Source organism: Melopsittacus undulatus, chromosome 5, assembly GCF_012275295.1.
Source record: "Melopsittacus undulatus isolate bMelUnd1 chromosome 5, bMelUnd1.mat.Z, whole genome shotgun sequence".
NCBI classification, from domain to species: domain Eukaryota; kingdom Metazoa; phylum Chordata; class Aves; order Psittaciformes; family Psittaculidae; genus Melopsittacus; species Melopsittacus undulatus.
This window is the reverse complement of record NC_047531.1, coordinates 30,337,750-30,364,625: the sequence shown is the minus strand read 5'-3', so window position 1 is coordinate 30,364,625 and position 26,876 is coordinate 30,337,750. Positions and strand designations below refer to the sequence as shown.

The following is a 26,876-nucleotide window of genomic DNA, read 5'->3' as shown; positions in this document are numbered from 1 at the left end:
TAGTCTCCTTAAAACCTTCTCTAGGATGTACAGGCATTGTTATTTTAGTGTAGCTGATACACACGTTGAGATGTAGACTGAGGCAGGTGTGATCCTGCCAAGCAGATGTGCTCCTCTGGCACTGATAAACAGGTTTGCTGAACTCACTCACCTGAGACCCTTCCACATCCCTCTTGGATGCCCATCACTTGGACCTGTACCTCCATCACGACCAGGAGATCAGCCCTACCTCTAGGCTTCACCTGGGTCACCCATCCTCTGCAAGGCAGCTGCAAAACATCAGCTCCAAAGGCTATGGTGCTGCTGCTAAGAGGTTCACACATCACCTCCCCATGTTGCTTGTTTAACTCTCTCACAAGATAAGTGGCAGCTGTGATATTACAATACCAAGCAAGCTGTACAGCTGCTGCTTTCTACGTGTGCTCTCTGCCATGGGGACCAGGCACCACAAAAAAGCAGCAACTCCCCTAGTCATGGAGAAGGTTTCCAGCATTGAAAGCCAGCTCTTCTCATGGAGAGAACAGCAAAACCAAAACAACCCAGCAGGAGACAAAGCTAGGAGGGAGATTGGGGTGGGTGGTAGATGCCCATTTTACAGCTGGAGAAACAGAGGTGGAAAAATAATAATGAAACTAACTCTGACTGAAAAGCCAGGCAGGAGGTGAGTGGAGAAAATCTATATTCAGAGCTGCTTTAACTGGAGTCAGCTGCTCTAACTAGACAGCTCAGCCAGGGGCTGTGCATACTTTTTCTGTGGCTAAATAGTTCAAATCATACTCTTCTAAGAACTCCTGCATGTCCTGTGCCATAGCACTATGGTGTGAAACTGTATTACCAAGATACGGATATTCAAATGATTCTCTCTATTAGAGAGCAGTTCAGCTGAGAAGGACCTGGGAGTATTGGTGGATGATGACTATGTGCTGGCATTGTGGCCTTGAGGCCAGGAGGGACAACAGTATCCTGGGTGCAGCAAGTCCAGGGAGGTGATGCTCCTCCTCTACTCGACCCTGGTGAGGCCACATCTGGAATACTGTGTCCAGTTTTGGGCTCCTCAATACAAGACAGACAAGGAGCTACTGGAGAGGGTCCAGTGGAGAGCCACAGGGATGATCAGGGATCTGGAGCATCTCTCTTATGAGAAGAGATTGTGAGAGCTGAGCCTGTTCATTCTAGAGAATACTGAGAGGGGATCTCAGTGCATATAAACATCTCAAAGGCAGGTGCCAGGAGGATAGTGACAGACATTTTTCAGTGGTGCCCAGTGACAGGATGAGGAGCACTGGCCATAAACTAAAACACAAGAAGTTTCACCTCAACATGAGGAAGAACTTCTTTACGTTGAGGGTGAGAGAGCACTGGAACAGGATGCCCAGGGGGTTGTAGAATCTCCCTCTCTGGAGTCATTCAAAACCCACCTGGACAGATTCCTATGTAACCTGCTCCAGGTGGCCCTGCCTTGGCAGGGGGGTTGGACTGGATGATCTCCAGAGGTAGCTTCCAACTCTAATGATTCTGTCATTCTGTGAAATGATGGATCTTTTTCCTTTGAACCTCTCTTTTCTCTATAAAAACAGCAAGTTATATTCAACAAAGGTCTTCTCAGGGCCAAACAACACTGAAAGTTAAGGTGTAGCATAGATAACATTTCCAGTGACTCCAATATATCAAGCAATTCAAAACAAAATCTTTTATGTGAGAAAGACGTGAGGCAAGTTATAAATGCACTACACTGATTTCAGCACAAGACAAGCAGCATTTGATATACCACATTCAGAATCCACTTTGGAGGTTATTTAATCTGCCAGTAATATCCCTCAGACAGACAGGAACAAATTTACCTTGATGTGTCTGTCTGTCATTCAAGTAACCTGTGATCCATTGAATATGTCTCTTTCTGAAATGATCATTTTACTGCAATTCTGTCTGACTCAGTGTTCTTCTTACCTGACAGGTAGGAGATCAAATAATTGAAATCAATGGAGAAAGCACAAGGGACATGACACATGCCAGAGCAATAGAGCTAATCAAGTCTGGTGGCAGGAGAGTGCGACTGTTGTTGAAACGTGGAACAGGACAGGTCCCAGAATATGGTGGGTTTTCATCTTTATATTTTTCGATGTGCATGAACCTATATGAATTAATTCTATTGCTTTTGAGTTAAATAGCAGTTGCAGCTGTTTATATATTGTAATGTCCTGGGGCATATTAGCTATGGGTTTAAGTGCTTAGCTGAGTCAAGGTGAACTTATATACGTGTTTAAGTATTTCCTTGGCTCAAGGCCATATATGTGTGTACATCACTGTCATCTGCTGCCCTCCTGACACAGACAATGGCTTAGAAGTTGTTCATGGGAGGAAGCACTTTGAACTCTTTAGGGGACATCTCTGAGTGTGCTGGGAGTTCCTGATTTGACCATAAACTTTTCTCTTCTTCCTTTATTGGTACTTCTCTGCACATTTTGAATCACAGCAGATGGCCCTGTTGCCATGCAATTGAGTGGCTCAGGTTTAAAGTCAAAGCATTAACAAGAACATACTTCCTTCTTTGACAACCTCACCCATTACATTATCTCTGACAATATACACAGATGATCAAGTAGAAGACAACTCTGAATAAAAAAGGAGACTTTGGTCATTGTGGTGAGAAAGAGGAATCCATTCTTCTCATGTTTTGTTTCAGAGGGACTTCTGGGACTTTTTTGAGTGTTTCAAAAATGTGAGTAATGTAGACAGTATAGAGGCCTTCTTTCACTACTGAAATGACAAGAAGTAAAAATAAATTATCCAAAAGTAATTTCAAAGACAAAAAGCCCTTTTTAAAAATTGAAACCAGGGCTTACTGTAGAGTATAGTGTGACAATGTCATATATTTACATAAGTTCTGTGATGTGCACAGCTGGGCCTGAAATCTCACAGGAAATGAAAATTCCTTGATATCTTTATGCTACAAGGTCCAAAATTCTGTTAAACTTTTCTAGTGTTACTTTTGATGTTCCAGCATCATTTCGCATTAGAATCAGAAATCGCAGTAGCATATGAAATTTCAGAGTAATACTTGGGCTTAACTGTAGGTTCAGATCAGTCTTTGTTACCAACAGAAATTCATTACCTTCTTAGAGACATTAAAGTCGGCTCCACTGAAAGTTAGCACTTTGCCAGCTGTCAGTATACATGGCAATTGCACCATATTATTATCTAAACTAGAGCCAGTTCTAAGGCAATACTCGGGATAGTGTATGCTGCATTTGTTTCCAGCTTTCAAGAGCTTTTGAGTAAGGGCAGCAAGACGGGCCCTAGCCCACTCATCTGGTGATAAAGTCAGTGAGTTATACTTCTGGTGAGTAGGAACAAAGCCAAAATGTCTTTCAGAGATTATGATAAATTAGTCTAAGACATTTAATACCAGCTTTAACCAGAACGTAATCCTTCCAGAGGGACCTCCAACAGAGATTCAGATCACCTTCTCAACTCTTTCGTAAGGGAGAGGTGCATCAGTTTTAATGAAAGAACTAACAAAAGTCCTGGACTGTTATAGTAGTTGTAATCCTTCTCAAACAGCAGAACCATATACCAGCAGTTCTCTGGTTCCTCAGAAAAGTTTAATCTAAGAGGAGATCACAGGAGGCTGCTATGAGCAAAGAATTGATTGCAGTTCAGACCCATTCCAAATCTGACCTTCTTAAGATCCCAGTTCTGGATGGCACTTACACCTAGGTTTATGAAAGATCCAAAACAAATCTTATAAATCTGTACCTTATTCCAGAATTGTAAGAAAATGTAAATAGATGTAAGAAAAAGTTTAGTGTAAATAGCATTGTTCTGGGACAAGATATCTCCCGAAAGAGGTAAATGTGCACCAGCCTTCCCTTCCCCAGAAGATCATGAGTAGAAAATGCAGATAAACCACTACAAATCTGCACACAGTCTATAGTGCTAACAGAAAGAAACAAGATGACTTCACTGGACTGTTTACAGATGTGCTCTCCACTTAGAATGCTTAGCATTAGTTGTGTAAAAATGCAGATTACTGTGAAGTAAAAGCTGCTACAAAGAAGCACTGTTTAATAAGATCACTGTCTAGCTGCATCCCCAGCCTGCATCTCCTTACAGGAGGAGAACTAAGTGGCTGTGCTTGAAAGCTGTGTTGTCCTACTGTACAGAAACAGCAGTAAAAGTGTTCATGAGTTACTTTGTAATGTACACATAACCTACAGAAAACATCACAACAAAGGATAACATCATGGCAAAGGATAACACAGGCAGAGTGTTATTGCACAGGCAGAGAAATGTTAGTGCTGTATCCAGGCTGCAGGCAGAATGGAAGCAAAATAAGAAGATACCTGTTGAAATTAACTCAGATATTAAAGTTCTCCCTAAGTCATTTCCCAGCACAGTGAGAAATACTCTAAGAATAAACAAAAGGTGCACATAAAAGCAGCAGCAACATGCTTGGGAAATTAAAAACAGAAATTAACAAGCAGAAACAATTAAAACCAAAGGGCATGTCTTGAGAAGGCCAGATCTCAAGGATAAGTCACCATGCTGCAAAGAGCATCTGTCAGAGTATTAATGACAGAGACCCCCGGAAAAAAAAAACATCCCTTCCAAATGGAAAACTGAATGCAGAGAAGATTGTGACAGTAAGCTTGAGGACAGCAGATAAACTAGTCAATATTTAGTTCCCTCTTCTTCCCACTAGAATTGCACGGTTGAGGTGTAACAGTTCTAATTGTCTCTTTTTTGACTGAAATAATCAGTTTTTTGGGGGGTTGGATTTTTTTTTTTTTTAGCAAGCACATGTCAGAAATATTTCTTATTCTCATTAGGGTTCAGCTGTGGAGACCATCAGTGGGAAATAAAATTTAGTCAAGTATAAAAATGCGAGGCTAGAGGACTCAGCTGGTGTCTGGATTGCAATGGCGGTGTATAGCAGAAGCCTATAGAGAAATATAAACACAGAACAAGTGTACCATGGTCCTCTCCTGGATATTGTCTCTCAGTCTCTGACAAGCGGAATGATCAGGGACTTTCCAAGTCACCTGTAGTAATGCTGTGTTTAAAGACCTCTCCAGCAGCAGTGGTGGTCAGACTCACAGTGTTAAAAAGAAGGAAGCTTACCTAGAATGACCTAAAACTGACCAGCAAAAAACTGTCACATTATTGTCTCTCCATCCTCAACTTTTTTATTTTCCTTGTACAACATGATCAATGCTTTTTTCAGTTCCAGAGCTATGTTTCTGTTAGTACCAAATATGACAGTCTATATTTAATTGCAAGAAATATCACTGTTTGGTGATGTGATTGACATCAGTAAAAGCTGTGTTAAGAAAAAATCATCAATTGTAAGAAAATGATCAGTGAAAGAAAAGAATATGTATTGAAAAGAAGAAATTACTCAGTGAAGAAACAAAGAACAAGCTCCTGGGAGGATGTAAATCTCCTGAATGAGTTATGTCAGATTATGCTGATTTCCGTGCCTGGAAATCTGTCCCTACAAGAACATCTCAGAAAATTCTGACTGAGCTTAAAGCACTATGCAAACCGAGGGGAAGAAATAAAGTGTGTTGCTAATGCATCATTTACCTCAACTCCAGCTGCTGATTTTGGTTGAAAATAAATGCCAAATACCCCAAAGCACTTCAGAGGGAGAAATCCCCTCATACCATGCAAGGCAACATCAGAATATATGGGAAGGAGCACAGATATGATTAATGCTCCAAAACGATAGCTGATTTCACAGCAGGGTATAACAGAAGAAGCTTAGAAAACAGATGTTTTATCACCCAGCATCTCAGAACATGTTTGCTGAGGATAAGGATAGCCAGAGGAGCTGTGCTTCCATTGAAGGGGAATTACCACAGCTCATCAAAACCCAAAGAACATCAGCATCATGATTCACAGGAAATAGTCTGCTTGATCTCCAAAGAACCAAGTCATAGTAAGAAATCTTATTACTGTGCAAGAAAGACTAAAAGTGCGGAAAGTACTTATTGCCCAGGGAGCCTGGCTGGAGGGAGCATGAGGTTTCATACACGTCACAGGACACAATTCACAATCATTGCTGTAGCACTGAGCACTTCTCAAACTGGAATTAAACATGAATTGAGTAAAATGACAGACCAAGATTTTTCTTGCAACGGCTGCCTAATTCCCAGTGTAACCTATGAGGTTACTGACTTCTGCAGGAGCTACAGGGTGTGCAGCACTTCTAAAACTCTCTGCTCACACTGTGGAAGCCTAGCTATAGATAATCATGTATTTCAGAACATACTCATAGCTGTATAAGCACCATGAGAAGGACACATACATTGCACAGCCAAACATTAGGATGAAGAAGCATCCATCCCTAAAGGCAAAACTGTTCACAAAATCCCAGAATAGTAACATTAAATATTAAGTAAAACTAACAAATCACAGCCTCTCCATCCAGCAATGTGTTCTGCAAGAGGCAAGTTAATTCTAATGATGGATCAGCCCAAGGAAGCCACAGCTTTTTCTGAGAACAACCACTGCTTTCTCTAAATACCTGTGTAGGAAGGTCCCTAGGAAAGCCTGAGATGTTTCATTCTCAGTCCAAGCAGTCCTGGCAGATTGCTACTTCTGTTTTACCACTCCCAGCCTTTCATAACTGGAGCTAAAAAGCTACATTAAAATATATAATTCCTAGAAGTATGTGAAAGCAATTACAGTTAAAATGAAATAATTGCAAACAGGGTGTAAATATGGAGGAGTCTGAGGCACAGTTAACACTTGCAGGCAAACTCCATTCCACCAGCAAGGCACAACCTCCTGCCCCAAATGCTTTCTGCCTGACACTGCAGAGGGAGCGGAAACACTGAGTTTCACGTGTGAAGAACATGTAGGAGAAAGCTAATTAGTTTTCCTTCCTCCTTTCACAGCAGGACTTCAGAATCATCCCTTCTGTCAAGTTTGGGAGTTTTTCACTTAAGTAAAACTTAAGTTGCTTAAGAGCTCCTGCAGAAAGGTGTAAGTTTTAGAGACTCCAGCCCATTTCATACTGAAATTTTGGAAAACTTTTCCATTGTCCTGTTTTGGAAATCTGGATCTGTCTCTGAGTGTATTAGGTCACACCATGATGCTAACACAGGCAGAGCCACAAGAACCAGGATCACTGAGGTGTGGTGAACAAGGAATCTGTGTCAGGGGGCTGGCTGATGCTTTATGGATTTACACAACAGTGGTTCTTTCCCTCTCTCCCCAACCTTGTTTGATTTCATTATGAGACATGTCTTGGGGTCGCGTTGTGCATTTTTTGAACCTCTGTTGCTTCACACAACACTAAATTGTGTACAAAACTCACCCCATGGGTTCATGACATTTGGGTGAATTTACAATGAGCTAGAGTTTAAATTCAGTTTTGGCTATTTAAGGGGGGAAGAGTTCTGTATGCAAAAAAGTGAAGTTTCAGTATACATGAAGTAATTGCTAGTTAACAGATAAAAGCTGTAAGTTACTTAGCAGTAAGTCCCTTTTGAAGGGCCTTGAAGAAACTCTGAGCTCAGGTTTCAGCACTATCCCACCAACGAAACCAAAAAATGTCAGAGTTGGTACCAATACAAGGATTTTTCATACAAATAAATGGGCACAATTCTGCCCTTTGCTTTTGATTTTTTTATGACTCCTTTAGCAAGCACCTCAAGATGTACTCCACATCTGTAGTCCAGGTGAACCTACGTCCTGAATATATATATGCACAGTAGTGTCAGTCATCCACTAATATTTAGACTTACAGCATGCTTATTTGTCTTAGCTTTACAGAAATACTTCTTTCCTGTTACATGTTTTATTCAGTTGCTCTAAACTTACTAAGAATTCTCTGCTCTAACAATAGTAAAATATCTGTATGTCACTGGTTCTGTTAATTCTAATGATTGGTCCTAGGCTGTTCCTCCCCTTCCTTTAGGAATGGTACCTTCCAGTCTCTCCATGTGCATGAAAAGTGACAAGCATGGGTCCCCATATTTCTACTTATTGGGCCACCCTAAAGACACGGTTTGTAAACTCTGCATGTATATTATCTTTCTAATACGCTTTTGTTTCTCACAACTGTTGTGCAACTTCTTACATGCTAGCTTTTGCTTAATAGTTTCTACAGTACTCAACTTTTCTTTCATAACCAATTATCTTAGATATCAAAGCAGCTCTGCATTTTACAAATGTCTTAAAAACCAAAAAACTGGTTCTTCATTTTGCATTGCTGCTACTACAGAAACAAAGCCAGAGATCTGCTAAATCTAATTTTTCTCATGACAAAAACTTATCCTCTGAATATGACTTTTCAAGTAGGAAATCTTAAAATTTGAGAATCAAAGCCAGAATTTCCCTCTTCCTTATGGTACTTGGCTTGGAAAAATGTTAGCAATGGGGAGGTGGAAGTTAGATGCTGATCTCAAATGATATTTATGTGCAGCCTCTTGAAAAAATAACTAATATAAAGTTGAAGACTTTTTGGAACATGCTGAAAGGAGATATTCGTTTTTTAAACTCAGTGGTTACACTGAATTTACACATAGCACTTTGCACTTGATTTCAAGCTGTTTTCTTCATAAATCAGATCCAACTGCACAGATTGTTTAGATACATCAAATTTGTAATACAGAGTCATGGCCCAGAAATGATACCTGGAAAGCAAAGGAGAAGAAAAACTGATTTTTGTCTATCTTTTTTATTGATTGCTGTCATCACAGAAAACACAGAAGTGTTCAGATGCATCCAGTCTATCTGCTATTGACTTTACACAATGTAGTATTTATTGTAGTACATATTTGCTAAAATTCTAAAGCCAGTCTCACACTTTTTAAGTAGGCAGCTTGGAAGCAGCAAGCAATTCATACCGAAAGGTATCCTCCTAGCATTTGAGCTCTGAGCAGCTCCTCCAGTGTGAAGCCCACAGAATTCCTGCTCCCAGCACCCAGGCATTAAGCTGTGCTAAAGTTAAGTCTTGTGCATGCAAATCTGAATAATCTAATCAATTGCTTATATGTGTTTCCAGTTACAGCTTATTTCCAGTTTGTGTCTGTATATAAGAAGTGTTTGAACACAGACATTTCCCTATACTCTGCTAGCACAGAGCTGGACACATGTAGAGGCCATTTGATACTGTACCCATGTAGTTCAAGTGTTTATGTTACCATTGGAGACCTAGCAACAAAGAAGTTCCTGCATTGTGTAGAAATCTGAATTGTACCATTCCTTTCATTCCCACTTTACTTCTGCTTTGTTCTCTACTAGAGTCATTCAGAGAGATCATGAGGTTAAAAATTTAGACTGATATTAGGACCATTTTGCAAGTCCCAGTTGTCAAACTTAGGAAGTTCAGTGAATTGCAGTTCCACCACAAGTGTTATATATATATATATAACCACATCTTTCTATGCCTTATCTTTATTTTTCCTCCTATAGCATAATGACACAGGAAATAAGTCTTTTTTTCCTGAAATAAGTAGAAACATAAATCCTCTATAAATACAGCTAAAGTCAGTTTTGCACAGTCACTCAGCTGTGAATGGTTCTGATTATTTATTTGGCAGCAAGTGCAAGAACAGAATTTTTTTCACAGTAAAACATATAAAGAAAATCAAAAGCAATTTAGCTTGTGTCAACACCAAAACTGAAATACTTAATTGGTAAACAAGTCATATGAGGTCAAAAGAAAATACATGTGTTATAAAATGTCCCAATTTCACGTGTGTTCTGAGGGGAAGGATTTTCATAAAGAACCAGTTTTGCAGTGGGGCTTTTCCCAATCAAAACTGTGGTCGTGCTACCATTCATTAAAGTACCGATCAAGTCAAAGTCAAATTTCCTGAGGCAGAGCAGATACATTAATCATTCTAGAATGCCTTAGGCCCCTACCATAACATCATAATACAGTCTGCATTTCTCCCACAGGAATTGTTCCATTTTGTATAAGTAATCACTTATGGGAGATGATCAGCAGGCTTACTTAAAGGTAGATATAGCACAGGAGAGATGCAGGTTCTAGAAGATGGCTTAGAAAGTACATCCAGTGATAAAAGCCTATGCTTCCTTGTACCATGGTTTTGTTAGCTCTTACTAGTGACCCCTGCATTTATATTTGCAAAAATAGATGAAAAATTTAGAGCTTATACTGTGAATTCATTGTTTGAATACAGTTAAATCCTTCAGAAATCTTCAGTCAGCTGCAAACTGCAGTTTTCTAGTTCTTTAACTCAGTATGCTGAAGCTTTTATGTTTGTCTAATAAATGGCTAAAGCGTCTTGGCCTGTACATTTAAGCGAGATACTCCTACCTGTTCAGAGTACTGATCAGATAATCCAATTCATTCAATTTTCAGTGCTCATTTTATAAATCCCTAGAGCTGAAGTTGGGTGTTAATTGAAACCTGAACTACCCCATCTATCATTCATCTGATGTGAGTGCAAAAATCAATAGCCATTTTGAAAAAGTGGCCCTTCCTTCTGTGACCACCTTGGTGGAAATGCATTCATTCGTATTCCTGCTGCATTTCCAATACCAGCTTCTTATTTCTAGCAATATCAACTTAATTTCAGGAGCTTGCGGTATGTAAAAGGAAAAAAAAAGCAGGCTAACCAAATGAATCAATGGAATCAATATACTGGTTAATAACATTAGTCTAAAACATCAGGCAATATGAATATGGGCTCCCAAAGGTTCTAGCTGCTTATTGCTATAGGTAAAAAATTGAATATTAAAATTTGCTTTACAAACCTGTTGCTAGTATTTCATAAATACATAGCAGCTGGCAGGAAAGTAGAACATCCTTCTGTTAAATACCAGTGTACGTGTATGCGTATGTGGGTGCGTATAGTTATTTCTGTCTTACAGCAGACTGCTATTTTAAAAGATGTAGACCTTTTACACAGGTATCCTTTGGTCTAGAAATAAAAAACACAGTCTTGAAAGAAGGTCAGACACATGGGAAGACATTTTCAGGTTTGTGGCAATGAGTTCAGTTTTAAGCTTCCAGGGAAGTGATACCTTTTCCTTATTTTTCAAATAAAAAAAAAAAAAAACACTGAGTCCTTTCCATAGTCCTAAAACATTGCTTTGGCTATTACATTCCCAGTGGCTTTGGCCAGTCCAGCTAAATTCTCTAACCCATGCTTCCCCACCCGTATAACGGGGATAGTAGTGTTTGCTTACTGATCTCATGGGAGTGTTATGGGGATTAATTATTTAATGCTTGAAAAGCACTTTAAAGATTAAAAATCAGAGTGAACTACTCATTATTATTATTATTATTAAAGCAGAACCTCACTAATCCATATGCATTATAATCCACACCAAAAATTGGCAGTGTCCCCCCACATCTGAGCAGAGATTTAATGTCTGTAGAGCAAGTTCTCTTAGTAATAAGGCTCATTATGATATAATATTCCAGAGTAGATTTACTAATATAATGTAAAGTATAGATAATTACAGCTAAACTACAGTGAATAAAACAGATGAACAAACATTATCCCTGGCTTTGTTCACATAAACTGGCAAGCAGACTTGGCACCCAAAGAAGGGAAAAGTCCCACCCACAAATCTTTTTTTAACTTTTTTTTGGTAGCTTCCTGTATTTGCATCCAGTTGACAATATTGGAAGATAAGCACCCAAAATACAGGGCTTAAAGAATGCAGCCATCCCTCTGTCTCCACAGCATTGTTTTTTTCCTTTCTTCATGTAATCCAGATAAATAGGAAAAATGGGAATTCAGCAACACTTATTGTGTCTTTGCAGTTTGCTATAGGACTAAGTGCAGTCTTCTGCTATTGCAGCACAATGTCCAGTAAAATTCCTCTCCTGATGCTCATTTTGAGGTCCCTCTCATTTGCAAATTTGCAGTCGGCCCCCAGTTAATAGCAAGACTGCATCACTTCAACTTGTTAATCAGAGGTAGCTTACTTATTCCTCATGATACAGAGCTACGTGTCAAAGAGAACAGGATGAAGGCACAAACTGTTATTCCTGTGGCCTGGCCCAATAATTCTCATCATGAAGGTTGTGCAGCAAATGCTTCAGTGGCTAGACTCCAAGGGATCTAAAATGGGTTCCCTATTGAATTCTAGAATCATTTAGGTTGGAAAAGACCTTTAAGATCATTGAGTCCAACTGTTAACCCAGCACTGCCAAGTCCACCACTAAACCATGTCCCTAAATGCCATATCTACGCATCTTTTAAATACCCCCAGAGAAGGTGAGTCAGCCACTTCCCCTGGCAGCCTATTGCAATGCTTGGCAATCCTTTCAGTACAGTCAGTTTTCTGCAATGGCATGCATTTCCCATAGGAGAGGAGAGGCATTCATCTACATTTTTAGGTAAACAGTGGTTTGAGGAGGTCAAATTTGATACTTTTTAGAAGGATCTAGAAACTGCTGACATGAACATGAACATCTTATCTTCATACCTCCTGACAAAGACTCCATCTCTAATATCAGTTGAACTTGGGGTACAACGGCTTTGAACTCATTCACATGAAATTTTAACTGATCTGTGATTATCCAGGGGAAAAAGTCCAGCTTTTTAGCTTGCTCAAAAGAATCCATAAACAGCTATAAGCTCTTTTAGGGACAAAAGCACAGCCATAAAAGTACAAAAAATGATAACAAAAGTACAAGTGGCAATCAAGCTGTATCAGAAAAGCTTTGCCAGTGGCCTGATGTTATGGTGCCCAAGACTACATTAAGCTAATGTAGACCTCTGATGACTCTCATCAAACAGGAAATTTGATTACTCTAAACAGTCACATAGAGAGTGACATAAAAACCTGTTATTGCAGCCACTAGAGAGGGGAAGGCAAGCTTGGTCCATAGCAAGACTTGCAGTTGATCCTGCCTCTGCCCTTCTCACTCCACCATCCAGTGATGCAGTACTTGGCTGATGCTTTGTGACCTGCCCAAAGGGAGAGATTAGCAGAGCTCACAGCCTCTGACAGATTTCTTATAGCTTTTTACTTCTTGCTTGAGAAAAGGAAAATTAAATGCATTTTTTTTACTTGACAACATGAGGTAACTCTCCAGTTGATGCTTAAAGAACATGACCATAGAGTATGTTGCATTTTGTTAAGCTACAGGAACACATACGCAACCCAGAACCTTAAACATATCTATTTTCTAATGACATGTAGTTTGTAATTACTTAGTAGAAGATAAATTTTATAATGTGACATTCATTTATTCGTGCACATGCATCTCATTATACAGTGTTCAGAGAAAATTGTCTCAGCATCCAAAAGATACCAGATAACACAACAGTCCTGACAGCAAGCATGGTCCCAGGGTCAGCTCTGCACCTTCAGTGCTCAGCAGCTGCCAGTCTGAAAAGTTTCCTAAAGAGGGAGTAAACTAATTCTGCAGCTTTTACCCTAAGAAGAACAGGAATACCTATTCATGAACCTTGTAAATAAGGATGCCTTCAAATCAAGTTACATGTTTTACTTAAGGTCCTGCTGCGATCTTAAATAGGAACCACCAACACTCAGTGCCTTTCTAGGGGCATTTCATACACAGTCAAAATGCTCCAAATTTCTCACTTATTAAATCATGTTTTATATTATCTACATACCTTTAATAATGACAGCTATTTATTGACCAGACATGGTGTGATGCCTACTGTTAACACCCATTTTAGCTGTGATAATTAATAATTTTAATACTTAAGTTTAATTAAGTGTGTAATATCCAACTCTTAAATTATTCAGTCTCTGCAGAATGTTTTTCATTAATAACACACATTCTATTAACATATTTATGAACACTTTTTATGACTTAATGTAGCTTAATTCTATTAATAAAAACTAATTTTAAAGTCATTATCTATTTTAATTATAGAGTAACTTGCAATGTGAATTTTCCAGCTCCAGCATGGCTCTGGAAGAGAACTGCCGAGGTTTCTGCAGCTCCTACTCTACTGCCTGAACGTTCAGAAAAAAATAAGACCTTCTTTAATGAAGGGATGAGGTTGTTCTGCCTGAGTAGCTCTGATCTGATAGATATGTGAGATGCTCAGCACTTCAGAAAGGGTACCAAACCACCTGAAGGACCTGGTGAATGACAGTGCATAGTTAAAGCAACATCATTCAACTTTGACACTTAGACTGCCTGTAGACTTAATGCTGACAAAACAGTGAGGAGCTGGCAGTGAGGATTAAAGCACTGTACATGCTGCAGCTTTTCATTTCAGCTGTTCACAGTATTAGTGAGTAATCCTGTAACAGTTATGCAGCTACATTATCTTGATTCAAGGAAAAATCAAATTTACCAAGTTCACTCAGATTAGTGATCATGATCGTTGATTTAAATATTTAATGGGTAAGACTGTTTACTAGATCCATATCTACTGAACAAGCTGAAATGGGTCTTGGAATGAGTGATAAACTATACTCTTAATTATCTGCCCTTAAGATTCACAGCCAGAAGACTATCACAGCAAATTAGCAAACTGATTTACTAAGTTACCTGTTTCAGGTCTGAAATATAATCTCTTTGTATGTGTGGCTCTTGATTATCTTGCCCTCTCCCATTCTGCACTTTAGGTAGGATTTTTTCTGCATAGAAAAATTACCCTTTTTTTTTTCTTGCTGTTGTAAGGGCCATGTTAAAATTGCCTCAGTCCTGGGTTTAGAGGTGACTTACGTGGTTGGAGAGAGCTAAATGATGCAGAGCTTAGGCGTTATTACAAAATCACAGTGAATTTCTTACAGATGTGATTTATATTTAAGTGGTGAACAATGGCAAGGTAATCAGGAGGGGCCTAAAGCAGCCCCAAGATTATCCAAGTACTGGAGACAATCCAGTCCACCTGTTCTCCAGGGCAGAAACTCTGAGGGCTTTTGAATTCATTAGATAGCTCCTGTATTAGACTGAGAGTTCTTGGGCTGCTTACTTGCAGTGATTCATGCTTGCTAAAAACGACCTGATGTGGGGCGATGAGTGTAGATCTCTGTGTCCAGCTGCTCAGCTTTGATCCCCAGCCTCCAAAAGGGCTTCCCAGAAGATGCTCCGCAACACTGGTTGTGTACACGTTCAACAGAAGAGCAGACATCTATTTGCAGAGGTCTTCTGAGACACTTCTCTCAGACTCTGTGAGGCAATTACATTATTGTCTCAAATGATTAGGACAGTAAAATACTGGTGAGGCAGTGCCATAATTAAAGAATTAACTCAGGAAAGGGGATTTACTGAACATGAGCTGAGTATAGTGTAGGATCAGAAACAGTGCAAAAAAAGAATAGGAGCTCTCCAAGTCAGATAGTCAGATCAGTCACTTCCCATGTTTCTTTGTTAACCATCTTTAAAGAATACATTACATAAAACATTGAAAAGTGTTTTCCTGCATGGGGTTTTCTGCAGGTTAAAGCCAACACAAATTGGTGTGTGTGACTTTCTTGTTTCAAGAAAACATTCAGTATTTTTCTAAAGGGTTTTTAATTTTTTTTTCCTAACAATATGCAGTTTCACCCTCTCTGCCTCAAGTTTAAATATTCCCATTCTCTGTTCCCATAGCTCCAAAACCAAGCAGTATCATCTCCTGAGCTTCTGCAGATTTGGTCTTCCAAGCATAACTGACAATCTGCTCTCTCTGAAGTGTATTTCAATAATTCTCAAATTAGATCTCTGAACATGAAAGCACTTTTTCTAACAAACCGCCATGCCGAGTACAGAAATGGTGATGAAAGTGAATTTTACCTGAAATGCAACCATTCAAACTCTCATCAAACGGCCCTTGCAAGTACTCTATAAACACTGTCTCTGCTGTAAAACTATTTGGGGTATCTTCCATTTAATGCCTAGGTAAAGTGCATAATGGAAGATGGCTATAATGAACCCAAATGAACTAAACTGCTGCTCATCAGTAATGATTTGTAGCATGAAAAGAAGTAGGGCATCAGAGTATCAATGGCACTGGGAACTGAATAAGGCAGGAAGGAAAGCTGTGCTTCCCAGTGCTGGAATAGGTCAATGACTGAATTTTGTGAATTTTCTGGAAGGAAAATTAATATTTGAAGCTTACAGAGGAGATAAAAGTATTCCTCACCCTATATTTTAAGTCACATCTCTTAATTTCTTGCTACCAATAGCTCCCAGTAGTAGTAGTGCCCCCCTCTTCTAATATTAGACCAGTGACAAAAAGAAGACCAAATGACAGAGCAACTAAGCCTGGCATTGTTTCATACTGCAAACATCAGGCTTTCTTGATGAGTCACTCTTCTGAAAATGCTAAACACAAAATGCAGAAGTAAAAGCTTCAGGGACTCAGATGCACATTCATTTTCCTGTGATCTTTTATGACTTTGTTAACTCACTCCTATTGATTTGACCAAAGCATCCTCAACCTTTGCAAAAACAAATGTGCAAAGCCAAAAAACTCAAATCCTAGAAAGCAGAAAAATTCCACCTTTAAACAAAGTTACATTTACAAGCTACTATAAACAGACTGAGTACAAACAGGCAAGCAGTATAATGTTACATTAAAATAGCAAGAAATTAGGTTTTCATTGCCTCACAAATGAGACTTCACAGTACCAAACAGATCACTTAACTGCATGTTTAGGAAAGGCAAAAGTAGTTCATGTGCTAAAATAACTTGAGTATAGCTTGGATTTATTTTTGTAAATGTATACGACATGTATCTCATTTCTGTGCATGCAATCACATTTTGCGCCCATAGCACACTCCCATCATAGCTTAAAAAAGGGTAAGGGCAGTGCTAATGATGAAAAGGTTATCCCACTTGAATGTGCCCATGATGACTGACGAAACAAAGGGCTAGATTGCAGCAGAAGGCACTTAAATCCACTGATGTTTGTTTCCAGATCCATTGGTGTTGAGGGATCTGAATGTGGGTAAGTGCAGTGGAAGGGGAGGCAAGTAAAGTGTAATTTTAAGCAAAGTGTAATCTGTGAGAAAACATTTCCATAGCACTAGTGAAAATTAGCAAGAAGTCCAAACCAGAAGTGTAGGCAGCCTGTAAGATGGGGGAAGAGCCCATTGCCACCCACTTTCCAGGAGAGGCTGGGAGAAAGGGTGACAATATCATGTTATGTTTGCATGAGGCTGACAGCTGGACAAAAGGTACCAAGAGCTTTTCTAACCATCAAAGCCTCAGCAAATCATTTATTTCAGGACTAAGGGTGCTCTATGTTGGGGTTGTGGAAGCTCCAAGATGGAAGAGTAAAGATTCTTTAAATATTCTGAAATCTCCCTCCTTAAAGACCATTAAAGACAAGCTGCAGGAGACCAATGCAATCAGGAATATCACAGACATGTCAAGATATAATGAGAAAAAGCCAAATGCATTTCTGGTGTAACACTGCCAACACTAGTGAATACTCACCAGGGGGCAATTCGTCCCATTTTCATTATTAGGAGCATCTGTAAGAACTGTTTGCCACCTTCTGGCAATATATCATTTCAGACAAAAAGTAGGAAAAAAGAAAATAGAGCACCATATTTTTTATTCAGTCAGAAATTCTTTGATTCCTCAGGGAAGTAATTCTAGGAAGATACAAAAGGCATTTCAGGAAAAGTTTCAGACTCCTGAAAGCGTTCAATGCTTTAATATATTGTTCATTATTCACATAATTTGGAAATTAAAAAGGCATTGAGATGTTACTGTACTTAAGTAAAGAAATATTATGCCATTTTTATTCAATAAAATAGTTGTTTATGGTTAATTTTATGTGATGAAAAATCCCACATTCTTGATAAACTACCAAGCAATTATTTAAAGTATTTTGATACAAAAGGACAACCTAGTCACAAATTTGAGGTCTAACCTCCTGTGACCCAAGATCTTGGCAGAGAGGATAAGCGCAGCAAGACTAGACTTGTCAGAATGTTAGAAGGGCAACCTGTAAAGAAAACATAAGTATTGCAGGAAATTAAATAAACGTTATCAGTAGGCTGAGCTCTTCTTCTGGCTTAGCACCTGGGCAATGCTCAGAAACTGACGGATGGACAGACCTCTCTTGTCCATTAACATTGAAACCAGGTTTCTTTTGCTGGTGGTTCAGACATAAGCCATCAGCAGCATTGGATGCAAGTAGAACACTAGGCTTTAGTTAAGAGAGGAGCTAGTAGACACATAAGAGCAGTACCTTCATTTCCACTCCATAGAATGTGTGCAAGCTGACATAGGAAAGAAAACAATTCATGTATATGGAAGTTCTACCTCAAACAAAAAAACCCTTTAGACAGAAAAGTTCTGTTCCTGATGTTTTCCCATTGTCACTCTACCTCCAGAATGGCTGTGCTCATCTCCCACTTACCCTCCCACACACTCAAGAACTCATGTGTGTGGTGTCTCTTACTCAGTTAGCAATTTACTCCCTGCCTGGGAGTTATGAGAAACAGGTCATAGGTGAGTCATTCTTAACACGCACCATGGAGAAGTGCCACCAACCTGTGTGACAGTAGCTTCTGGAAGCTAAAAGCCACTCAGGAAACACCTACTAAACTACACCAAACCAAATGCCAGCACAATGACAGATTATAGTGCTGCTCCCAGCTCATTTATCTTGTCTGAATTAGTAGGTCAAGGGAGACTTTCTCCCTTCAAAGACGGGAGGAAGGCATCTATTAGCCTTCAGTGAGATGTATACCTTTGAAAAGCAATTTCTCCCACAGGACGGATGATATCCATAGTGACAAAGTCAGAAACAAATTTAAAACTACATTGCCCCTAAATCTTTCCAGCAATTTCAATTGCATGTGATATCCTTCACTTCTGCTTGGAAGTTGTTTGGGCATTAGTAGTTCATGCTCTATTATACAAATACTGTCTCCTATTCCTCCCAGAAATGAAGGGAGAAAGACGTAAAATTGTTGCTCTGTCTCTGGTTTAGTATGTTTGCAAAACGTTTTGAGATAACAGAGTAAAAGTAGGTTATATTCACAATTAACACATAGGTTTTATATAAATCTTTAAAACTATAGAAAAAATATTCTGAAAAATTGATGTCTCCAAAATGCAGCTACAACCTCAGAATAGGCATAAAAAGAAATCATTACTTTAGTTGCTTTACAGAATAAAGTTTTTCATTTTTATCCTGTTTATATTTGTTGTGGAAAAGCAAACATTTCAGTGCTGGTTGAACAAGGCCAAATGAACCCTAGTGGCTTGAACAGAGCTCTTTAAAAGGTTTTTCTTTTGAGCAACAAATTACTTACATTAATGCACTTTGCTCTACTCTAGTAATTTTTATATTTTCCCATAATGTTCAGACTTTAGAGGAAAGTCAGCTGCCGTACCCTCACATCAGTATTTTCTTCACTAGCCAGTGACATATTGCAACAATGACTTGTTGACATCATTAACATCTACCAAGACTGAGGATGAAGTTCTGCACAATTTTATTTCATTTGAAAGAAAAAGCTTTGGGTTTTGGCTGTCTCAGATTGATGGTACTTAAACATTATAGAAAGTCCTTTCGTCAAGTTCTTACTTGCAAGTACTGTACTGTCACAGAATATGTGAATATGTAAAATGATAGCTTCATTTCATGGCAGCTTTTCCTCCCTGCCACTGGAAATACGGCCCATATGGGTGCCTTCCCAGCAAGGCCAGGCACTGTATTTTACACAGAATGCCTCCTGCGGCCCATCTGGGGTTTCCTTTATGCTGTGGCTACAAGTCTTTATGCTTAGTTGGCCATCATCTTTTTCTTCATGTTTTCTGGGGCAGAGGAAGAAATCCAGTAGTGCATATAATATCGCATGTCCCAACTTATAAATAATTATATTTATATGTCATTGCATGTAACGTTGATTCACTTTTGCTTAAGTTTCTCACTGCAATATTCACTGGGTTTGCCTATGAAAACAGGAAGGGAATAAAACTTAAAACTGTGCAGGGGACAGTCCATTAATAAGCCAGTTCTCTTGTTTCTAGGGACTAAAACAGCAGGCCACTCACACCCAGATCTCCTCCCAAGTGTCCCACAGATAGCTGGTACAATATTGCCCTTCATGTCTTGGAGGAGCTGCAAGATGTGTTTGCCACCCTGGTTTTGACTGATGGCTTGTCTTACTGGACAAGAATCAGCTCATCTGAGCACAGTGGCACATTTTGCGCAGAGGCGATCTTCTTACCTGAAAGTGTTTTGCTGGTTTCTGGTGTGCAGCTCAAACTTCCCAAAGGAACAAGCTGTTTCTGTTCCTTCAAATGCCCTCAGAGCCTTGCAGGAGATCTGGTAGTGGCCCTCTGCTCTTCACTGCCATTCAGTGAAAAATACCATCTCATGGACAACTGAGAAATAAGACTGTATTTGAGTCAAATATGTTGGTCAGGCCAATGCTCACCCACCACCTCCACCCTGGGGTGTGACATGAGAGTGCCATAAAAAGGACAAACTTCATTTCCTAAGACCCAAGGCTGGTTGTTTAGTGCTAGCTCAGGTACCCCACTGAAGTGCACAGGCAGCTTCACGCTGCTTGGTGGAGTCCTAGGATAGTTTTAGAGAACCAAGCAAAGTGACTTGGACCCAATGCATGGTCCCTGATACACATATTGACCAAAATGGGATCCCATGGATTTCAGATCTGAAAGAGCTGGTGTCGATCTGTGCCTCACCTATCAGTCACAGCCTGCAGTCTTGTTCCAAAGGGGTGGTGCTGAAGAGCAGAAGCAAAGAACAAGCACATCAAAGTCTATGCTTTTTGTAGGCAAGCTCCTAAGAGCTGATCGCTCTACTTGCATGAGCCTTCCTTTTATCTTTCCTTGCTCAAGTGCCAAGCAGGGAGCAGATGGTACATTACTCAGCCTTAACTGGAGGCTAAGAAAGTGTGATATTTTAAAAAACTCAGTTGAGACCCTCAGCCCATTTAGATTTCTAGCTCAAAGTTTATTTGTCTTACACAGAACTTGTACTTTCTACCCCTCTCAAATGCTAATCCTCTCCACACATATGCTCATTATGCAAAAGCATATGACAAACACCATCTGGGAAAATAAATAGCTCCTCAGCAAACCGTGCTGCTCCCTGCCTTTATGTCACCCACCTCACTATTGTCTGTCCTGTTTTTGTCTGCAAGACAGCAATCACTCAATCAAACAATTAACTTAAAGTGCCATGTCAGTCAAGCAAGCTGCAGATCCCAGGCTGGACAGTAAAACCCATTCCATTTTTCAGGATGATGTGCATCTTCGTGATAATTCAAAAGCAGCCATAGCACTGAGAAAAGCAAATGCATCTTTTAAAGGACAGTTGATATCACTGAGGGATACTAGTCCTGACCTACAGAATCCATGCTTGTTTTTCAGCTTGAAGGGTACATTTTCTCCCTTATAAAATATGCAGTTCTTGCCATGAGCCCCACCTAGTCTCCATGGATTCCTGAGCTAGTCCTTCATCTCTGACAGATTATTTCTCATACTGTTCAGAGCCAGCCAGTGGTGCTAAATAGGGAATAACATTAGCCAAGTTCAGTGATTTCTCTAACCTCTATGTGGACGTTAAGAACAATTGTGCTGTCATTATTCATGATGGACTTGCTGTCTGCCGGGATGTTAATCAAAAGAAATGAGAATCATGCATGCAAGAGAAAAGCATCTCAGAATATTCTGTTTTGTACCAATGGATTAGGAAAATCATTATGATTCAGCAAAGGAGATGTCTATGTAGTTAAATTAAACAGGATCTACACAATGCAACCATATTGTGTTGAGGCTAAGTAACCAGGAGAAATTCAAAATGCACAGCCAAAAGACTCAGCGGCTGCTGCTGTGATATAAATGGAGAGCTTTGTAAGTACCCTGCAAGAATTGTGGGGCCATAAACACTGCAATATTATATCTGTTTAGAAAAAATATGAGACAGAATTCAATGATGACCTTATCTGAGCTACAAATTCTTGTCAATTATTATATGCTTGTAGGGACATGTTTAATAGATGGCAAAAAGTCCTTCTCATTTGTCCTCAGAGACAGCACTGATATTGCCCAGCTAAGAAATCCATTATATGGCTACAAAAGAGGCAATTTGATTTCATGAGCACGTGCCTGTATTATTTTAAGAATAATTTAATGTGGGCAGAGGAAAGCAGAATCTGTAAGAAAGAAAGACCAGGGTTTGCAGTAAGAACCCTCTGGTTCTTGCTCCTCCTGAACAGTTTGGGGCAGGGGGGAGGGACTTCATTTTTTTTTTTTCTCCCCATTTACTGGGGGTTTCACCTCACCTAAAGCAGAGGAGTTTAAGTCTGATATGTGATTTGGGTTTTGATGTTACTCTGAATACAATATACACTGTGCTGCTGAATATGCCCTTAACTCCCTTCTCTTTGTTGTTACAACAGACGAACCAAACTCCTGGAGTGCTCCCTCTGCCACCTCCCCAGGTCTGCCGGAAGTAGCTCTTTCCCTCGATGACATTATCTCACCATTATCTTCATCACACATAGCCCCACCCTCTGACCCTTCTCACCAGATAAGCCCAGAGCCAACATGGGATATCAAGAGGGAACACGATGTAAGGAAACCAAAGGAGCTTTCGGTGAACGGTCACAAAAAGAAAAGGTTAGGAGAACAAAGAGAAAGGTCAGCAAGTCCTAAAAAGGTAGACAGGTCAAAGCATGAAGAGGCTTCTTGGAAAGGATATTCAGAAGGCAAAAATAAGACCACTGATGGTGGCAGGCCCACCTCAGAAAGCAAAGTGGTGGGACACAGCGTTATGATCGAGGCTGGCGCAAGAGAGCACGTGTGTGCTGGAACCAGTGATGAACAGTTTGGGAGGCTGAGGAAGCCGGAAAGCAAGAGAGGAGGATCTCTTAGCAAAAAAGAAGATCACAAATCTGCAAATATCAGTGAGAAGAAACCAGCTGCAGCACCTGACCATGTCAAGCTTGATACGGGTGCTACCAAGACGTACAGTAGCAACCGCTGCAGCTCACCTGGAAGTGATATGGACCACAGCCAGAGGGACCCTGATGGGAAACCCAGCGAGTTCCCCAGGAAGGGACATCTCCACTCCATTAGCACTCACAGCACCAACACCACAGTTCGAAAGGCAACGGTCTCCCCAGGGCCGTGGAAAATCCCTGGCTCAGATAAGCTACCTAGCGTCCTGAAGTCTGGTACTTCTGCCATGAGCAGATAAGCAAGGGACTGTTGCCCTCTAACTGTCTCAAACTGACGCAGAACATTCTTCTTAGGTTTTGTCTCACATTGGTTTGTTTTAATTTATTTTAGCTATCACACATATACACAAAGCATTGAGGAATGAAAGCATTAGTGTGTAATTCCATGACAATGTGCACAGTATCTAATAAGTTCAAAAGCATATAGTCAACACAGAGATTTAAAATCGACCCTAAAGTCCCAGTTCCATTTTAGGGACTTTGGCAGCTATGGAAGAAACCAAAACAATATGAAGGACAGTACATCAGAGAAGGATAGTGCAGTGTAGCTTTAGCATTTTTTTTCCCACTGCATGAAGGACTTGGATTTCATTCAAACTTTATATCAAGAAACTGGAACACGTTAGAGCAATCACAAACTGGAACATCGCCTTAAATAAAACTGCACGGAGCAAGCTGAAACAGAGAGAGGATCTTTTCATGGAGCTAAAATGTTGTAAATAAATTGTTCTCGACATATCTAGACAGGGGCTAAAGGGTTTCTTTGAAGCATCGTTCAGAACTGTACACCCATGACACCTCTCCACTGTTAACACTTTGGGATAGTCCACGTGGTACCCTGTAGCATAGTTCACTGGGCGCTACGGGAGGAGTGGGGAATCCAGTGGATTAGTTTCTGTGATACCATTTCTACTGCCATTTTTGTGAACAAACCATGTTTCTGTACATTGGAAAGGAGTTAGGGTGGCGTTGTATTTGCAAATTACTCTCAAAAGTGATTTATTACAGGTTCCCCAAATCCTGCGAAGTAGCAGACAAACCAATTGGTCAGGCTCAAAACCGAGACATCTGCAAGGCCCTTGCAATGAAAGGAAGAGTGCTACGGAGAAAAAGCTGCAGTTTCCTTAAGGAAAGGCCTTTCCTTCCTGCAGAAGATGATAGCTTCACTTATCAACAGTGCTATGTTTCAAACCCATCTGCATTTAGTTAGGACACTCTCATCTTCCATCCCCTCAGTTTGGCAGAGCAGGTGCCCTTCAGGCACATGTTAACAATAATTAGACTGGTTTCTGAAATACAGTTGTCAGTGTCCTCGTTCAGTAAATTTGATATATTTCCATTTTTAGAATGGTTTCCATGTGATCATTTCTTCCCTACCTCCATTTTTTGTTTGTTTTGTTTTGGGGTTTTGGTTTTTTTTTTGGTCTTTTGTTTTTAACTTTCTTGCTTGTCTGTTTTGAATTTCAAGCCTTAAGTGCCAGGTAAACATTCCAGTCTGCCTTCACAGGAAATAACTCCGAGTTCAGTCAAACAGTCATTATCTTGTTTCAAAAAGATGCGTGCGTGTCTGTGTAAGTGTGCATATGCTTATTTGTCTGTCAAAATTGAAACAAAATCCTGGGCAATAATACATTGGTAATTAAAAAATCAGAGAAAAAAAGTCATGAAGAAAGTCCTGTCAAAAATTTGTATTTAAAAGTTACTGTTCTCTAACAATCTTAGTTCCTCACATGCTCTGCTGAAAAATTAGACTGAGATTGGCTTTGTTCCAAGAAATTAGCACATTACTGTATGTCTCAAACATTGCACTGGACTGAGAAATTTATAGGCATGTTTCTTCCTGTCCAATTATTTGAAAAGCCTCAAGTCAAGGATTTTGCAGCTTTCAAACAAGTTTTTCTTTCAGAAAGAAAACTCCATTTAAAATATGATTTCTTAAAAAGCACAAGTCCATGTAGCTGTTTATAAAACTCTTATTTAACAGAGGAAAAAAACATCTTTATCCCCTGAACTAGAATCCAGTATAATTTGCCATTAATTTATTGAATCTGATTTTGGGCAATGCTTCTGTAGTGTAGATGCACATCCCAGTATCTTATTTTTATGTATAAAGAAAGCAAACAATAAAATCTGAAAAACAGTTGGGATTATGCTTGCATAAACTCTAATTTGCACAGTTCACAGCTACTCCTTGTGCAGTAATTGCTTTATGCGGCTGTAATCGATAACCTGTGAAGACAGCACATCATCTAAACCCCATTCCAAATAATATTTCTGTGTAGTGTTAGCTGTGAATTTACCCTGTACAGCTCTATCTCTATAAATATAATTCCATGTATTAATAGTCACAGAAAGGCTGTAAGTGAGCAACTATTTTTATGAAACGCACCACTATGGATAAATTAACTTTTACAGAAATCTTGTTTACTGTATGATATTCTAAACCACTGTCAAATAAAATATATATCCAAAAGTCTTTTTTTTTATTTTTCAATTTTACATAGTCTGTGTTAATTTTGAGTAATAGGCTTCAGCATTACACTGAGAAACAACCATTTACATGCATATGAGTAGAGTTAATTAACTAATGCATTATAAAAAAGAAGTCTCCATTTTGATTTCTGACTCCAAAGAGGGGTACAATTTATGAACATATAGGTACGTAACCAAATAAATTCCATATAGGCAAGTTAAGCTCTATGAGGCCACATGCAGAGAAACCTCTCGCTTGGTGGAGAAGCCTGAACTCTTACTCTCCTTCCAGCCTAAGGAGACACCTGACCAGGGTCGCCAGACTCCCTGTGCTGAGAGGGGGATACCATCTATATGTCTTTCATATACCATATGGCATATACCATATATATATGTATCTCAGAGCATATACCACATATACAAAAGGAATCTGGCAGCTCTAAGTAGGCCTAGAAAGGTTTGTTTTCAAGTTGAGTGAATGGGGCATAATCTGATTTCCAGTTTACTTTACAGAAACAAGAACAGAAACAAGAACAGAAAAATGCTCCTTACCTTCAGTTAGGCAAAATAAATCACCAGTTTACCGACTGTAGGCACTGTAAGATGTGCTGGCTGGAAAACTGACAATATTTTTCATACAAATATGACCTTTTTTTAAATAAATATATATTTTTTTCTTTAAAATATCATTTTCTTCAAAAAATAATAATTTGCCTTCATACACCCTGAGTCAGTTTCTGCAGAGCCTCATTTTTGAAAACATCAATGTTCCACATAAAAACTTCAACCAGCTGAACTAATAACATCGTTTTTCATTACAATAAGCACACAACAAATTTGAAGTGTCTTTAGTACTCCAAAATATTTGCTCCTCTTTAAATACCCATGATTTCTGTGGCCGTAAATCTGCGTACGGGTGTGATTCAGACTCAAAGGTATCACAGGGAAGCATGCCAAAGCAATATAGCCTCACCCAGTCTTTTTCTGTTAATAACATGTTCTTTCTCTTTTAAACATAGTAGTAGTGCAGCATTTGCAGTGCATTGTCATTCCTGTGACACCTTTTTATCTACCTTTTCATACCCCTATAATAACACGGAAACTGGATGCTTATTTTGATGCATATTCTCTGCTCCAGACTCCAATGCATTGGTGTACGTAAGCTTGCCTTCATGTAATCAGCAATGCACATCTGGGAGGAGTTTTGGTTAAACCTTGTAGGCAGATGTGCAGCCCTTTTCTAATTAGTGGCAAATGTTGTCTCTAGGGCTCAGCATCACTCCAGGTATTTCTGCTCGGTAGCTTTAGGGATTCCACACAAACTACAGAGCCTGCAAGAGCTTCAAACAAGTTTAGTAATACAAAAGCAATGGAAAATTCAACAACTCCCCCAAGGTTTTTTTACCAAAGGTGCCATCTTTTCTTCCAGAAAGCTGCTGGGCTGACAGCACTCTTCATCTGGATGAAACTGGTTTAACTACACTACCCTCCCTAGAACAGGAGGGACATTTGTAGCTTGTGTATCTACCTATTC

General features: G+C 39.5%; 1 protein-coding gene across 2 annotated transcripts in view; it reads left to right on the top strand.

The window, feature by feature from the left end:
* MAGI2 (membrane associated guanylate kinase, WW and PDZ domain containing 2) overlaps positions 1-25,343 on the top strand; it is a 724,927-nt gene extending 699,584 nt beyond the window's left edge. For both annotated transcript variants that reach the window (XM_034063203.1, XM_034063202.1), the window contains 2 exons: positions 1,955-2,093; positions 22,310-25,343. In XM_034063203.1, the coding sequence (XP_033919094.1) occupies positions 1,955-2,093; positions 22,310-23,109 (939 nt within the window). In that variant the 3' untranslated portion in view covers positions 23,110-25,343. The remainder of the gene's footprint in view (positions 1-1,954; positions 2,094-22,309) is intronic.
* The last annotated feature ends 1,533 nt before the right edge of the window (positions 25,344-26,876 follow it).